Source organism: Tachysurus vachellii, chromosome 16 (assembly GCF_030014155.1).
Source record: "Tachysurus vachellii isolate PV-2020 chromosome 16, HZAU_Pvac_v1, whole genome shotgun sequence".
Taxonomy (NCBI): Eukaryota; Metazoa; Chordata; class Actinopteri; order Siluriformes; family Bagridae; genus Tachysurus; species Tachysurus vachellii.
The window spans coordinates 17,949,805-17,968,375 of NC_083475.1; the positions used below are offsets into that span (position 1 = coordinate 17,949,805).

The 18,571-nt window shown below is 37.6% G+C and overlaps 1 protein-coding gene across 3 annotated transcripts in view; it reads left to right on the forward strand.

Annotated features, from left to right (window-relative positions):
• The window catches only part of chst11 (carbohydrate (chondroitin 4) sulfotransferase 11), a 52,403-nt gene extending 34,098 nt beyond the window's left edge, over positions 1-18,305 (forward strand). For 2 of the 3 annotated variants that reach the window (XM_060889124.1, XM_060889125.1), the window contains exon 3: positions 15,915-18,305. In XM_060889124.1, coding sequence (XP_060745107.1) covers positions 15,915-16,769 — 855 coding nt within the window. In that variant the 3' untranslated portion in view covers positions 16,770-18,305. The remainder of the gene's footprint in view (positions 1-15,914) is intronic. The other variant, XR_009649651.1, reaches the window with a different exon arrangement.
• The last annotated feature ends 266 nt before the right edge of the window (positions 18,306-18,571 follow it).

Here is an 18,571-nt window from a genome sequence, read left to right on the forward strand (position 1 = left end):
TGGCATCTCAGGAAAATTGTCCGTAGTGTGTGAGTGCGTGAGAGTGAGTGAATGAGAGTGTGTGTGCCCTGCGATGGCACTCCGTCCACGGTGTATCCTGCCTTGATGCCCAATGACGCCTGAGATAGGCACAGGCTCCCCGTGACCCGAGGTAGTTCGGATAAAGTGGTAGAAAATGAATGAATGAATAATTCGAACAACAAAGAAAATGTTTTTAGTCCTCTGAATTTTGTTTGTAGACAAAAATGTTCATTTCAGTGCATCACTTTAGTAAACCATTGGTTAAACCAATGACATTTCCAGTCACTAAATCATTAGGCATCATTTATACTACACTCTTGATAAACTGAAGTTTTAATAAAACCAGTGCACAACAGGAGAAGAGGAAAAATACCAACCACCCAACAAGTTTCACCTTTCTAAAGTGTTCGCATATATATAGAACTTTTATAACATAAATATATAAAGCACATATTATTTTTCCTCTGGTATTGTAGTTATCTCTGCTTGTGAAAAGATGTTCACATTCCTATGGCTAAACATATAGAATGTCTCTGCAAGCCTTAACAGAGAAAGAAAGTGTGTGTCCATTTTATGGTTCAGTAGACCATGAGGTGATGTGAAGCATTTGAAGTTTAATTCAGTCCTTAGTTGACTTGCTGAAGCTATTATAGGAAATGCCACAAAGAAAAAACACAGGGTTCTGCTTTGGTGAAACCACTGGATGTTCTGTAGGAACAACAAGGAGTATACTACAACACAACAAATAACAGAATTATATAAATGGTAAATATTGTTAAGGGCAGAGTTTCCTTTCTCACGCTTGTACTTTGAAACTACATATCTTTCCTATTAGCTCTTAGTTCTTCTGTGTATTGAACAGGATGCTTTATGAATGAATGAATCAATGAATGAATGATTCTGAAGAAATGTAAAGGTGTATTGTATTTCAGATCACTGAGGTGTTAGAAATCCAATCCTACACTCTGCTGCAGTGTAATTTAGTGTACTGTCCTTCCTGTCCTTTACAAACTGTCCTTAAAGCACATTTCACATCTATTAAGTTTGTTAAATGTAATTATCTGAATGATAAAATAGGGCATAAAGAGGGTCAGTGGTGTTTTATAAGATCCTGCAGAATAGGTTGAACCATACCAACAACCCAGTGATTAATGTCCATAGATTATTAGATATAATAAATTATTAGTTAGTCTAAGAGATTGATTTATTGTCATTTTAACCATATATATATTTGATGCAGTATATAGTGAAATGAAGCGTTTCTCCAGGATCATGGTGCTACATACAACAACATGAAGCTACATAAAACAGCACAGCGCTAAGGACTTAAAGTAAGTTATCCTAGCCACATAAACTGATTCTTGTGCAACATATAGCAAACAGTGCTATAGGTTGCACCAGCTAGTGTGAATTCTGTATATTATACAATTTAATTTTGCTGTTGAAATTATACCACTTCTAAAGTATAAGCATAATAGTAGTGTAATAATGATATACATACATTTATACCATTTCTAAAGTATAAGCATAATAGTAGTGTAATAATGATATACATACATTTATACCATTTCTAAAGTATAAGCATAATAGTAGTGTAATAATGATATACATACATGGTCCTTACCTAAAATCCACGAGTTCAGTGATAAAGATTATTAGTGATAAAGGCTAAGTTAAAACTCCAGTAAATATTATTTGTATGTAGCATTGTGAATATTAGTTTAAAAATAGAAATGCTCGAGTGAGAATAATGTTTAAAAATATGACCCTACAGCAGTTTATAACTCAGAGATGTGGAACAATTCAAAGAATACTGTGTTGAAGAATAATTGATTTTGTGGAGATTAGTCTAATTAGATTTTTATTTAACATTTAAAGACGTCTCCAGTGTCAGAACATTCAGAGGTGAAGCTGCTCCTTTAGGTTTGTCCACCATAGAGCAATGTAAGTGTCACAGCCAGGGAAGGAATGGGACAGACCCTTACGGAGGATAGCTTCAAATGAAAGGGGTTTAATAAATAAAGAAGACAAAGACAAAAAAAAGACGATCACTGAAACAATACAAATGACGACACTTAACAATGACCATAACAAAGGCACATGGCCAAAAAGTCCGGGCTGAGTCCTGACAGTAAGGATATAGCATTTAAGCATTTTGTGGTTTCTTGGTAACAATGTTTTTTTTTGTTGTTGTTGTTTTTAATTCTATTAATGCTGTTATTGAGAAATGATCAAATTTAGGGTGGTATCCTATGCATTATGCTTAGTTTCTGATTAACGCAGTAAATGCTCAATAACTTCACCATGAACTTTAGGCACCTGTTCTTAAAATTGCTGTGGCTATCTTCTTTACTGATCACACATTTGTATGGAAACATGGTTACTTGATCAGGGATCAACAAAAATGAGCTTGTCCTTCTAATCTCAATATCTTTTTACAGAAAATTATAAAAAAGTATTCTCCCTGAATATATATGCTGACTCAGCCTGACCTTTTTTTGAGTTATACACACATATGGGAAGTCCACTGTAAGGGACGAGAAGTCGCTGCACACGGCCAACAGAATTGTGAGTGGTTTATATGCATTACACACTTTTATACAACAAAGTTAACATCCCCCTGGGAAAAGTCACAGCTGGTAGAAAGCATTATGGTAGAAATTCTACACCTGTTAACCCACACATACACACACACAGAACCTCAAACACATACAGTATACATAGCCACTCTCTTACTCTTACGTTCCACATACTTTTATAGCTGCAGTTAATCCCTTTATGGGAACATAGACGCAATAATGTCCGCTTGATTCTCTCTGAACTGCATTAGAAGGCTGAATAATGTGTAATGAAGCAATGAAGAAAATGAAGCAGTGAGATTTTGACTAGAGACAAAGTTTAAATAAGTCTTTTGAAATTAAAATAACCAGAAGGGATAAATATTCATGAGCCAGATCAAGACGGAGCGGGACCAATATAAAACAGACAAGAAACGTCTTTTTCTTGGCCAGGTCAACATTGCGTAGATGTCTCAGGTCAGTCTGTGCGCTTTCCTTAAAAAGAGTTTTCCTGAAAGACACAATCTGTACTCATTAATAATGAATCTGTAATTATCACTGTTAAATAATTAATACCAACTAAAATGAACTGAATTGTACAAAATCTATTGAACGACTCTGTTTGTTTCTGCAGTCAAGAACAAAGTAGCATTTAGGTCCATTAAATGTGAGATTTGACAGCCAGTAGAGGTGGACGGGTATGAAAAATTCATGGAAAAACGGTTTCACATAACTCCATAAATGCTTCTTCAGCTTGTCTCTCTGAGGGTTTTACTTTTACAACCAGGGGTTTTAGATAAGCTTCCAACTAGAACTTCTTTGAAATGCTAAAGCCTTTTAGAAATCCTAATAAATTAAAAGATTCCACATTAAATACAAAATAGTACTTGGCAAAGCATTTAAGTGTTTAAAAATATTTAATCACCAATAGGGTCAAATTATTCATCATACATTTTGGTAGCTATTAAACTTACTAGCAAGCTGGACTCTAGCAGGCAGAGCCGCTGTGCTTTGTAGCTATGATCATCTTTTGCTAATATGTAGGAGAGAAATATAATATATAAATGAACATCATTTGGAAAGTATATCTGTGACCTTTTTTGTGAGCAGTCCACAAATTTCGGTTTTCATATTTCAGCTTCATCTGAAATATATCACAAAGCTAACATTAAAATTACAAATGAATGATTACACATTAATATTTATTTATTTATTTATTTATTTATTTTTTTGCGAAATCTTTTTATTGCAAACAAAATCAAATAACAATACAGAATCCCAGTTTGGCTTTGCATGAAAAAGGAGTAAAGTAAAAGAATTACAAGAATAACAATATGCACATTAATATTAACAGCTTAGTGTTTGTCTAAAAGTATAGTTAGTAACAAATAAAACGATTGGATGTGCTAAATTTCCAGCATCGGAAAACGCAAAAAACATTAAGCTGTTTTTAGCTTTAACACCTAACTCTTGCTGAATCAGGAAAATAATCAATAGATGCATCCCAAGTAATAATACTATATATATATATATATATATATACTGAATATTCTGCACTTACTATGGGTCATGTACTCTACGATTTAGTGTATAAATTTTAGAGGGTTCATATCAGAGCAGGAGAGAGACTGCTACAAAATGCTAGCACTGGAATTTATCGTTTCATTAATGAAAAATAAGCTTCAACATGTATACCATGAGTAGACCGGCCATGCTGTATGGTTTAGAGACAGTGTCACTGAAGAAGAGACAGGAATCAGAGCTAGAGGTAGCCGAGCTGAAAATGTTGAGGGAGGTTCTCTTTGGGAGTGACAAGATTGGACAGGATTAGGAACGAGTACATCAGAGGGACAGCTCATGTTGGACGTTTGGGGGACAAAGTTAGGGAGGCGAGATTAAGATGGTTTGGACATGTTCAGAGGAGGGAGAGTGAGTATATTGGTAGGAGAATGTTGGACATGGAGCTGCCAGGCAGGAGGCAAAGAGGAAGGCCAAAGAGGAGGTATATGGATGTAATTAATAAGGATATGAAGCTAGTGGGTGCAAGTGTTGAGGATGCAGAAGATAGGGATAGGCGGAGAGAGATGATTCGCTGTGGCGACCCTAAAGGGAAAAGCCGAAAGAAGAAGAAAAGAAGAAGCTTCACCATGTCATTTCTTCTACAACCTGTTTATTAGTCTGCTTTATTTTACAAGTTAGTTGGAAGTTAATTAGTTGTTACTATAGACAATAATAATGAGTTTTGTACTATAAACAATAAATATAATTAACATTATTATGAACATTTGATTTGCTGTTGATTAATATAAAATGAATCATATAAAATGAATCAATACCTTTTTCTTCACATCAGATTTGAGAATTACAGAACAGTGCTGTGGAATTTAAACATCTCACATTTTTTGGGAGCATGGACCATTTTGTTAAGTTTGGTATTAAACTTGCAGTCAAGCTGAAACAAAACACACAAATACATGTTTGACACAACAGTAGCCATTACAGCCTACCTCTTCTTCTTTTCTGCTCTGTAGACTTTTTAATTGTACTGTAGCTCATTTTGGACAAGACACAGTGGGCTGGTTTACTGGACACAGATGATGCAAGCCTTCAAGCTAAATGTGCCCTCACTGCTAATTCAACTTTGAACATCCTTTACTTTAGTATAAGACTTAATTGTGTTTGGGACTGAAGCCCCATGAATGTGTGTGTCTGTGCACGTGTGTGTGTTTGTGTGTCTGTATAACTTTTGATATACCAGAGAAAGTTAGTCTGGCCTTTTATTATCTCTTAGCACATCAAGGTCCTTCTATAATCATAGCTTCACATGCCAACTCTCTTTCTCTCTCTCTCTCTCTCTCTCTCTCTCTCTCTCTCTCTCTCTCTTTCTCTCTCTCAGTCTCTTTTTCTCTCTCTGTCTCTCTTTTCATCCTATCTCTTTCTCTCTTTCACACACTCTTCACTTGATCATGGGTATGAACTCACTGAACTGTAAGCTTGTCTCAGTAGCTTGATGTAAGAAACTCTTCAAGCGCAAAAGGTGGAAAATCACCGGCTTGGCTTGCTTTCCTTAGATTTTTCTCTCTCTCCCTCTCGCTCCCTCTCTCTCGCTCCCTCTCCTACTCGCCTGCTCGTCCTTCTCTCTTTCTACCTTATACTGAGTGCCTGTGTATGTTTGTTTGTTTATTTGAGGCCAGTTTTCCTCTCAGAGCAACCTGTGTAGCAACATGCATAAGAGTATTGCTTCTTACCTCTGATGTACACACCCACACCCACATCCACACACACACACACACACACACACACACACACACACACACAAACAGTGGCTCACAGGACAGATCAGGTATCCCACATCATACCTTGCTATCTCAGGTGGCAAGTTTACCTGGGCACCTTTGCATAACCTCTTTATACAAAACCCTTTGTGTGTGTGCGTGTGCGTGTGTGTGTGCGTCAGATCGTTAAAGGGCATCCTGACAGCACCTAGGCAGAGCCAGTGGAAACTTCCTGAAGCTGCTGGACACTGCCCTATATCTGTTCTCAACAGGATGAAAAAGACTCTCAAGGCATAATGAAGACTCATTTGCATTTGCCTCTAACTATATATGAAAATCATCCCACAAAGTGACAGTGATCTGCCATACATGATCTTGATGATGAATCTCCTTTATTTTAAGCAGTCTTGCACTTCAAGTTCAATCAAATAAAGATAAGAATGAATGAGACTGAGCTAGATTGTGAAATCACAGGCTGATGCAATTACGGAAGCAAGGAGTGATAAAATACCACAGTTTTTCTTTCGTAATTTGAAGCTGGCTGAAGAATTATGGGCTTTGTAAACAGCGAATTGACGTTTAAATGTACAAAAGCAAAATCCGATGTGGGCAGTTAACTGGATCATGGAAAAGTTTGTAAGGTTTTACTGGGTGGAAAAGCTGATTTAGTGTCATCAAGAACTCACTTGGGAGAGGAGTTTACATAAGCGCAGACAGATGATAGTACAGTGTAGGGCTTAAAGACATCAACAAAGATATTCTACTGTGATATTGCTTCATACTAAGATTGCAATATACCCAGAAATATATTAGACAAAACAGAGAACCGGTAATGCAATTCATACACTTTGCAGTCAAGTTCTGAGTCATAAGCCTTTAAAGTCTGAGTCGAGTTGGGAGTCATAAGCTTTGAAGTGTGAGTTGAAATTGGAGAAGCTATAAGGTATGAAAGTGAACTGTGAGTGAAGTAACATGCTTGGCTTACTCAGATTCTATAGCCAGAGTCAAGCTGAATGTCTTATGCTAAGTCAAGGGTCTAAGTCAAGAGTCAGAAGCTTGCAAGTCTCAGTTGACTATGTCATAAGGATTAAAGTCTAGTCATGCAGCGAGGTGCAGGTTTTGAAGTTTAGTCAAGTTACAGTAGGAGTCATAACCTTTGAAGTCTGGATTCAATTTGGGGAAACAGCATTTGGCACATGCCCTTACCCAGAGTGACATAACTTTATCTCATTTATACATTAGAGCAATTGAGAATTAAGTGTCTTACGTAGTTAGGGGCCTATCAGTGGCAGCTTTGTGGTCTTGGGATTTGAACTCACAACCTTATAATCAGTAGGCCATCACCTTAAATACTGAGCTACCACTAACCAAGGTCATGTCAGGTTATGAGTCATAAACCTAAGTGCCTAGTCAAGTATCAAGGTGCAGGTTTCAGTCTAGTCTAGTATATTCTTGTCAAGTAGCAAGGTGCAGGTTTAAGTCAAGTCTAGTATATTCTTGTCAAGTAGCAAGGTGCAGGTTTTAGTCAAGTCCAGTAAACTCTTTTCAATTATCAAGGTGCAGGTTTTTAGTGAAGTCTAGTCAAGTATATTCGAGTAGCGAGGTGCAGGGTTTAGTCAAGTTTAAGCCAAGTCTAGTCAAGCTGCAATTCTCAGTCGAGTTGGGAGTCATGAGCCTTGAAGTGAGAGTTGAATTGAATCATAAGCTTTGAGGTCTTTAAGTCAAGTTGAGAGAATCTTTTAACACTAGTTGTGATACAAGTCATACAGTCTTTGAAGTCTGAATCATAGGTGTTATGTTTGTTACAAGTCATTGAGTTGCCAAGACATTGTCACTGACAAATCATTCAATGCTGAGAATCTAAGGCTGAGGCTATGTTGAAAATCGTAGTATTTAAGGACTGAGTTCATTTATCACTTGGGTCATAAGCTTTGATGTTTGAGTCGAGTTTGGAGAAGTTTTAAAATCTTTGAAGAATGTGAGTCATAAGCTTCTAATTTCATACATCCAGTTGAAATTTATAGGTAAGAATCTAAGAGTCTTATAAGAGAGAGTCAAATTGTGAGTCTTAATTTTTCTGATTTAAGTTGCAAGTATTTAAAGTTAAAAAAAATAATCTAGTGGCAAGTCTAAGACATGAGTTCTCATCTCTGTGTAAAGTAAAAGCCAATACTGTAATAACAATAATGAAAACAAATGATTAATTATGCAGCTCTAAAAGCTTGCACGGTATTACAATACTAATTTCTTTTATAACTTATGTGAAGAGATATTGTGTCTGAATCAGGTGATTCAGTAAACATGTAGACTATTAATCTGTTAATATTCTAAGTCAGTCAGAAAAAAACTCTCATGTAAACACCTCAGGGGAAAAGAGTAGAGCAGCCGAGGACAAACAAAATGAAATTTCTATCCAGTTCAACAACATGAGAAATCTTTAGAGTATATTTAAAAAAATAATTGTGAGGTTGAATTGGCATTAATACAATTTTAACAAAGGTGTGGGATGTAAATTGACCTCAGTAAAGGTGACTCAGTATTTAACATTCAGTGCAGATGCAGAACATGCCCCAGATTAAAAAAAAACAAAATCAAAATAAAGCAAAAAATCAAAACACACACACTTTGATCAAAATTTATACTTCTGCAGTTATTTGCAGTCACTGACTATTAATATGGGAAAAATGGATAGCGTGTGCAATTCTGTTTCATAAACCAGAGCTGCTTGTTACTGAACATCAGGCAAATATAAAATGCTGAGCAGCTTTATGGCAGAACTCTTCACATACACACACACACACACACACACACACACACACACACGCGCACACACACACACACACATGCACACACAAACTCTTCTCATTGTCTGCTAATAATCATTAAAATTTGAATGACACTTTGCTTAGTAGGAAATAATTTAAAACTTGTTAAACACAAGCAGTGCGATTAAAACGCACTCACACTCACACTGACCCGCAGTCCTCGTTGTTATGGTTACACTGATACTAAACCACATTATCCCTCATGCACAACTTTGGATCAGATTAAATATAAAGTGCATATAAATAGAGATCCACTCACAACTGTCCAGTTTAGGATGCATGTAAACAGTTCTTTCGGAATCTGCAATCACAGTTCATTATTTTGAATTGGTGAAAATTGGTGTGTTTGTGTGTGTGTGTGTGTGTGTTTGTGTGTGTGCATGTAAGAGAGAGAGAGAGAGAGAGAGAGAGAGAGAGAGAGAGAGATGGAGATAGACCTATTTTGTGTTTACTGTTCTAATTGAAAAGGAGGGACAGCCACTCTTTCAGTCTTTCTTGAATCCAAATTACACACACACAAACGTGCATCTACAGTTCAGCTGTCATGAGTCATCATCATTGCCACGGCAACAGAGCGAGCTGCCTGCTCCTCGCTACTGAAATGCATTCACACATTATAGCATGTTATGGCCTTTATAACATAATCACTGCTTTAGTTTCACAAATAAATCATAACTTTGATATTTGGCATGTGAGTCTGTGTCTCAGCACAGACGAAACAGGAGAAAGTCCATTCTCCATTTGATATCCAGCCGTGCCTCATTTTCACCATTACAAAGTGCATTCGTTCCTTGCTTTTCCTCCCTACACACTGCATGTGTAAGCTAAATATCTTGCACTAGTTAGAAATACACTCAGCCTTGGAGATGACTGGTGAAGACTAAACAGGATGCAGGATCATGCTTCAATAATTCAGTGTATGCCACCGTGTGTTAATAATTCAGCACTTGTTCTGTAGACGGAGACGACTGAGGAGAACTGCGAGTTCACCACGGTCAGAGGGTCACGTCATGAATGTCAGTCAGAGAGACAGAGAAGGTGAAAGAAAGAAAAATGGAAATGAGATGCAGTGCCCTTCATGTTGAGCTCTGAGTTATGGAATATTTAAATTCTCTGTTTTGCCTGAAATTACTAAGTTTGACCTACTCGAAGACAAAAGAGCCGCATGAATTAATCAATAATAAATAGAGAATTCCTGTTACCACCATGACGTCTTATTTTCCAATAACTTAACATCATGAAGTGGCTTATGGTTTTTATTCATACTTTTTGTATTTATCCAAATTTTTTTAGATTTATAGATCTATGTTTATTGTTTATTGCACCATATCTTTTCACTACAAGGAACAGTCGTAAAAAACACATTTCACTACATGTCATACCGTGTATGTTTATGTATGTGACAAATAAAATCTGGCAACAACTACAATTTGTATTTTTTTTACCAACAGCATGGGATCATTTTAATCATTTAAACATTTTTAATATGCATAAATCAAGTTTTCATGATGGTTTCATCTAGTTACAGGAGCTCTAAGCAGTTGTTCCCTCTCCATCCTCTCATTTCTGTCTTACTAGGAGTTACAATGACTTTTCTCTGGTGTAGTGCTAAGTATTAGAAAAAAAGAACTGACAATAGAGACAATAAAGACTATTTCAAGGTTGAAGTAATTACAGACATTTATTTTATTTGGTTTATTGTAAAAAAGAAAATACTAGCTTCATTTGACTGCAGTCAAGGTATTTGTCGTATCTTGTTCTGATCGTTTTTTGCAGTGTGGTAGCTAAGTGTTTAAGGCCTTGGATTAGCGATCAGAAGGCCGTCGTGTGTAAAAATACCCTCATCTGGACACACTGTCTGACTTTTCAGTCCGGTGTCTCGTGTTTCTTTTCTCTAAGCAGTCCACCACTGAGCTTTTCTCACTTTTCCTGGATTGTAAACCAGAACGTATCAGACATCAGCCACACATTTTATTTATATGGTTTAATAGGGTTTCCTGGAGCAAGCCCACGCTGGACCCTTTTCAACACACAGGATTGTAGGCAGTAAATGAGGAACCCCATTGACTTCAAATGCTGGCAAAGTTGCATTTAAGCACTTTTCTTCCTCAGGACACGATTACCATCATGTGCAGCCCATACAACACAAACGACTTTTCTCTATTGCCAGTGTAAGCCACAGACTCATTAATAATAAAAGATTAAAGGTGATTTTAAGCCCCAGGTCACTGTTCTGTTGGCACCAGATTTTGTTTCTGCTGAGCTGCAGCGCAGCTGGAGAACAGAGCACAACATTTAAAAAAAAGCAAAGCAGTAAGGATCAAGCAGTTGATTGTAAACATCATAAACAATATAAATGAAGTTAAAAAACCCCAGAAAATTCCATTTATTAATTATTTCTTTAAAAGCTGGTATAGTTTTTTCTTAAAAAGCTTTATCTGTGGTAGATGTTCAATACTGACCCTCACCACCATCACCATCATCCTCATCCTGATCCTCACCAACACCTCCACTCTCACCATCAACCTCACCACCACCAACCTCACCACCACATCACCCCCACCCTCAGCAATAATCTAAAATCTAAAAGTGCCCAATTTTTTTTTTTTTGCCCATTTCCAAAAAAGAGAAATTATTAATAAATTAATTGTAACACTACAGTCATTAATAAAATATACTATAATTCATTAATTATTAAAACATAAAATCTATTAACCAAAACCAGAAGCATTACAAAAAAGGGAATTTATCAGTTCCATTTTAATTATTGTTTTTGCTAAATTTATTTTTAGACCTTTATATGAAATATTTCACTTTCGGATTTTTAAATGTTTTTTGACGACATATGTGACAGCTTTGAGTATTCAGAATTTTGCTTCTCTTAAGATGGATTATGTGTTGGACTAAAAGTAGTTCACCTCTATATATTCGGAAAACATTCAGATGCAGTAACATAAACGTTACTGTGTGTTTAAAAGATCATTTTAAGAGAGAGAGAGAGAGAGAGAGAGGGAGATGAAGTAGAAGGATAGATGAAATGAGGGTATTTACATGTGAATGTTTACTCTGGATCTTCATAAATGAATACAAATGTGCGATATGGAAACCATGTTAATGGAAGTGAAAAAGCTCTTAATGAACTAGCAGTTGCGCTCACAGTTTTTTACAGAAACATAACACTATTTATTTCATTTACATCATTTTGTTGCTGTATTTGAGAGAAAATGAGAGTGAGATAGAACAAGACTTTCTGCTTTTTTTATCTCTCTTTTTCCAGGCCAAATGTATTGACGCATTGCCACTAATTTCAAGGCAACTCTCTATGAACAAATCCCCCTTATCGGCATGCAAGTTGTTGGTGTAAACATGTGTTGTGTGAGACTCTTGTTCACGCCTCACTGCTTATGTGAGTGATGGAGAGATGAGAAACGAGTGTGAAGAATGGAGGTTATTTTTCCACCATCTGTGCGACAGGACAAGATGCAAAACAGTTCTTAATCCAGATTGGGATGCTTCGGAAGGGATTTTCCTAATGTGGCATTAAAAATCACATACACACGCTTTTTTAAGGTCTAATCCATTAGGTCTGCCACTTATCAGCTCCTGCTGAATGCACATGTTGATAGATGACAAATTAAAGGAAAAACAGTGACTCAGTTATGCAGTAGGAGGTTTTTATTCCAACTTATTCTGACTGATCACCTTTATTCTATGATGAAACATTTGTCTCTCAATGGGCAGGGTTTCTTCCAGGATTACACCACCCACTCCTACATGGCATGATACAAGGCTCATTTAACGGTTTTATGAGGAGGAAATTTATATACAATAGTCAGTATATTATGAACTTCTCACTCACTATAGCTTAACCCAAGTGAACAGCTATAGTGGATTTTGGAGTAAGGTGGTAGAGCTCTTTTAAAACAGCACAATTAAAGCACAAACTGAGGTAGAATCAGAGTTCATCATACCAAGGTGCTCTGGTGCTGTTCAGGTGACTCGCACACTACTAACACACTCTGTGTTGGTTTGTTCCTACATATCCAGTATCAAATCAGGTTTGCACATTTAGTTGGTTATATACATAATGTAGTCTTTGTTTTGACATTTATCTGGCAATAGCTAATTCAAATAGCCAGAGTCATAATATTATGCATTAGAATTGGTCTTATAATTTAAGTGGGTGTAAGACCTCGGGGCTGTCTGTGCTGTAATGTGGTCTTGAAAAGAGTGCAGACAACTTTCATGACAATTCAGTAATTACAGTGATGATCATATTCATAAGTAGCTCAAAAGCTTCTGGTTACACAATTGCACTTGACTATATAGTGTATAGTTATAAAAAGGAAATGATTTATAATCTCAGTATCCAGTGTCACCCACATGACCATGGGTTCCTTTTTTGAGAGCGTTCTGCTTGTTTGGTTCTCTGGTTTGCACAATGCTAAAAAAAAATAAAAAATAAAAAACAGCCATATATGTGAGTAGAGTAAAGTAGAGTTGTCTTTTATTAAATCCAAAAACTGTAATCCAAGTCCATTGCAGACATCAAAATACAAGCAGTCAAAATCCATAATCAGAAACTACAAAAACAGGAAAGGTGTCGAAACCAGGAGAGTACTAAACTAGTAAACACTGAAATCAAGGAAACAAATGCATAATAATACTTTGTGTTGATTCGCTGGCACAACTTGGTATAAACAGACAAACTATGGTATAAATAGACAGACATAGCAGAATAAAACAAAGAACAGGTGAACATAATCAAGCAACAAATCAATGACAGGACAGAGTTGGAGACAGGAGAAGAACACAAAGCAAAGCAAACACAAGCATGTGGAATGTATTGCCATGGGAACAAATGAAGGGGGAAACTGTGGCACCTAGTTCAATCCCTAAAGCAAGCGTGTTTTTGCCAAATTACAGAGCAGAAAAACTAATCAGCAAGTATAAAACCTGATAATGCCAGAGAGATAAGAGATGTGGGTTTTTTCAATCCCTTGTTGATGGTGATGGTGGGCATTTGTTAACTCAAATATACAGAATAAGCTCATAAGCCACAGTGCTTCTCTAATACTTGGTATTAACAGTAAGGGACATCATCACTTTCGTAAGTCCTGTCAATTTTAGCTGACTTTTCCAATGAATGGATGAGAAATTCAGCCTATAAATAATCCCAGAAGTGAGTGATTTTGCAGGCCAGTCATCATGTCCTAGTGCTCAATCAGGCTTGTTAAACAAATCACGCACAGATTTGGCCTTGATGCACTCCTAAAGTCATTATTCTGTCTGGACAGAAAAAAGGCAACCATAGAATCTGTACATCAAACTGACTATCTACCTTTATACCAAATTCCAATTGTCAAGGAACAAAACCTATTGGCATTGTAAAATAATGTGCTCATAATGGTGCTTGAGACTTTTTCCTAGGAGCTTCATTTGACTGTCCGGCATTAGCAGCAATTATTGCTTCGTATATTTCGCAGGAAGTCTTCACCAAGCCTTGTCTATGCTGGTAGGGATACAGCCATGTTCAGCTGTAAATAGCTGATGAAAACAAAAGGAATCTTCAATGATATTTGAATGCATTAATAAATTTTCCACTTTGGATAGTGTTGGAATTAGGATCAAACAGACATATCTGAACCTGATATCTGGTTTTCTCAATTCAACATTCATTCATCTTCACTAACCACTCTTGCCTGGTCAGGATTATTGTGGATCTGGGGATCTGCAGGGCACCGTACATATACTCATACACACACTAATTCACACCTTGGAGCAATTGACTGTAACCAACCCGTATACAGTACAGCTTGTTTTTGGGAGGTGGAAGGAAAATAGAAAAACTCAGAGAGAAAACCTACATGGACCCAAGAAAATCATGTGAATCTCTTCATAGATAGCAACCGGAGATCAAGGTTGAACTGGAGACCCTGGTGCAGTGACGTCACAACTACCTGCTGACCCACCGTACTGGAAATAATTTACCACAAACAACAAAAAGGCAGCGTCAAAGTCATCTGATTATATTGGGCATTTTTTTTTTAAATTTGAGTTTTTACGTGGTTGAGAAAACTGTTGAATTGCAGATTGGCTAATTAGACTATGAGTAAATTGGAAAACTGAATAAAAAATATATCAGTCAATATCAGTTACTGCACCACAATTGATTCTATACTGACGAGCTACGTCCTGTTGCCTGCAGATGACATCTGTGAGGTTCACAAACATCCACACTTGCGTAGATGAAGACACAAAATGAAGTATGTGGGAATTTTGATACCGCTTCTCTTAATATTAGAATGACCAGACTCCAGGGCATCAAGCCTGAGAGTTGTTTTGATCTCTGCCATCCACACTGACATGATTACATCTCTTTCTTTGTTTTCCTGTCATTTTATCCACTGCTTTCTGCACACAGGCTCTGTATTTCATGATCTGATAAACAGGACTACTGAAACACTAAGGAAGGGCTTTGAGCTCTGGGGAAATTCCACTGTAACAAAGGGCTCATACTGTGGAGAAAGTGTGTGTTTGTGTGTGTGTGTGTGTGTGTGTGAGTGAGAGAGAGAGAAAGAGAGAGACTATAAAGAACTAAGGTTTGAAAATAATCAACATTTTTAATTGGATCACTTGTAAGCCCATTTAAAAATTAATTGTCTGCACTAAATGAAGTGTTTCAAAGTCAATACCGATTGCCATCTTTAGGTGTCTTTGTTCTCAGGAACTTTGTTGGCTAACAGTGAAATTCTTAGACGGCTTATGAGACAGACCCTTGGTACATGACCCTTGCTGATCATTAGACAGGATCAGTGCAACTTGCAGACACTTTATGGAGATTTACTACCTCAACTAAAGCTCAATTTGCAGTCATTTGGAGAAATGCCTACAGGTCGTATTGAATATAAGATTTTAAACAAAAACCCTAACTCTGTGGTCAATAAGTGGCAGTTGAGAAGGAAGACCAGATTTGTCATGAAATGTGTGGTTTGGTATAGACCCTGTAGTTGGATATATGGTTATATATATATAAGAAAATCATTGTGTGTTAATAATTTCATTTCTTTCATTCTGAAAGCAATGATAGCATTGATAGCAGTATCAAAAAAGATCCAAAATATTTCCTTTCTTTGACAATCTAATAGTATGAGATTTCAACAGAACCATACAGTATCTATAATCATGGAATATTTTAGCCAAAGCTAATTTGATTTGCTCTCTCTTTCCCTCAGACGGAGTTCTCAAAGGCAGCACTTCTCCATCAGGCTCGGCGGGACCAAGTGGCCCAGACATGTCGTGCCCACAGTGCCTCGAGCCGCAAACGGCACGTACTGACGCCTGGCGACCTAAAACACTTAGTAGTGGATGAAGAACATGAGATGATCTACTGCTACGTGCCCAAGGTGGCGTGCACCAACTGGAAGCGGGTTATGATGGTCCTGAGCGGGCATGGCAAGTACAGCGATCCCATGGAGATCCTACCCAGTGAAGCACACGTGGCCTCGAACCTGAAGACGCTTAACCAGTACAGCATCGCTGACATCAACCATCGCTTAAAAAACTACTTCAAGTTCATGTTTGTGCGCGAGCCCTTCGAGCGCCTAGTGTCAGCATACCGCAACAAGTTCACACTGCGCTACAACACGTCCTTCCACAAGCGCTACGGTACACGTATAGTCAGGCGGTACCGCAAGAACGCTACGGCCGAAGCGCTTCAGAGTGGCAGTGATGTCAAATTCACAGAGTTCGCAGGGTACCTCGTAGATCCAGCCACACAGCGTGAGGCGCCACTGAATGAGCACTGGCAGACAGTGTATGCCCTGTGCCACCCTTGCCACATCCACTACGACCTGGTGGGCAAGTACGAAACACTGGAGGAGGATGCTGACTACGTGCTAAGGTTGGCCGGTGTGTCTGACTCGCTACACTTTCCGCCCTACGCCAAGTCAACCCGCACCACCGATCAGATGGCGGCCATGTTTTTCAACAACATCAGTGCACTGCAACAGAGCCAGCTCTATCAGCTTTACAAGATGGACTTCCTGATGTTTAACTACTCCACTCCAAGTTACCTGAAGGAGCAGTAGGAAGGGTTGTTGCACAAATCACGCACATTTTTAAACGCACATCTGCGCGAACACATACTCAAAGCTGAGCTTAACTTAATCAGAACATTGACGTGAAAAGAAATGGTCAATGAGGTGCTTGATGAATTGGCGCCAGTGAAAAAGCAGAACAAAAAAACTCAGAACTTTTGGATACTTGTGGAAATATGTAATCCACGGATGGTCAGTCTGCTGTAGGGTGAAGAGGTACAGTATGGTGATGAATACAGGAAGATTTGTACTGTATCTGGTCATGGTTTCATGTTCGATGAGTATTCAGGTAAACCTGACGTCTCCGTGTTACTACACCCATCTATCAGATTGTAAGATAAAGATCATGTTACTGTTTCTATTCCCAGTCATCATTAAGCAATATGAATCTGAGCCACAGGCTCATTTACTGTAATAAGTAAAGATCTCACCCGCCTACCTATTCAAACACTTGATGAGCGAAAGACTCTTGTGGATATCTACAATGATACTGAAACCTCAGCTGACTTCTATTACACCCCAAATACAGAAGTAAAGTTGTGGGCTGTACTTAAGCAAGCTCATTTTAGTGTTATTTATAGTCGGTCCTCTAACTACAGCCTTCTCCTGTGTGAAGACTGTATGTGTACAGTAATTATATGACGCATATGTAAAGGAGGACCTTTGTGTTCACACAGGAGGATGTGAAAACGACATTGAGAGGTGCCTTTGTGATGTGGGTGTATCCTGCTTCTCTTACCACTCAGTAGCTGTACTGCATTCGAACGTCACGGGTCGGCAAGAGGTCGTTATTCATTAAGGGGGTAGCACCGAGAAATATCAGCCATCTTAAGATAATTAAAGGAATATTTCTTGTTTTTGTTTTGTTTTTATTGACTTCTGAAAGGGAGCTGCAAGCAGCGAACAAAACATTATTTAAAATACATTGTAAAATGAAACAAAAAAAAGCACGATTTAATTTTATGATGGATTTATAAATGGCAGTATTGATTTTTAAAGTTTTTTTTATGTGTATTCAATGCTTCAATATTGCTCAGCTCTTGAGTGGATCATGTGTTTTTTTCCAAGGAAAGCAAAGACTCTGTTTTCTGAACTGTTCTCATAGGAACGATTTATTCAGACAGACTTTGAGTCAAAGAGAGAGCGAGAGAGAGTGAAGGAGATGAGATGAGAGAAAGAAATTCTAGACTGGATCTGTTTCCTGCATTAAACCCGTTTGTTCCATTTTAATGTCTTTATCCCAATTTGAGCTCTTCAAAGGAACACATGCTTTCATTTGTAGAATTGTCTTTTTATGGCCCTTTTTTTTTGTTATGACTGTGAATGAGAAGAGTCTGAAAATGGTGAAATTGCCTACTTATGTGTCTGACAGCCACGAGTGTCTGTCACTGAGCTTGTCTACATGACTGTACAAAAATCCTACACTGGTAAAGTAAAGGTGACTCAGTCTAACACCAGCTTTCTCTTTCATCCGGGTGGCCGGACAGATTAGCATGCCTGGATAAATAAACGCCTGTTAGCATTTTTTTTGGTTGTTTGTTTTTAAGAGATTGAGCCCCTGTAGAGCAGGGTCTTAATAAGGCGCACATACACACATACACATGTACACAAAACAAATTAGTGATGTAGTGAGTAAAATGTTGTAAAGAGGGGAAAAATAGAAGCGTGTTTTTTTTTGTGTTCTGCCTTGCTTTTCACTTTTCTGTCACGGTCTTAAACTAAATTCTCAAATTTCACAGGTATCGATGTACAGAAGTGTTTCCTTAACTAAAATTATATTTGTTTATCATTTA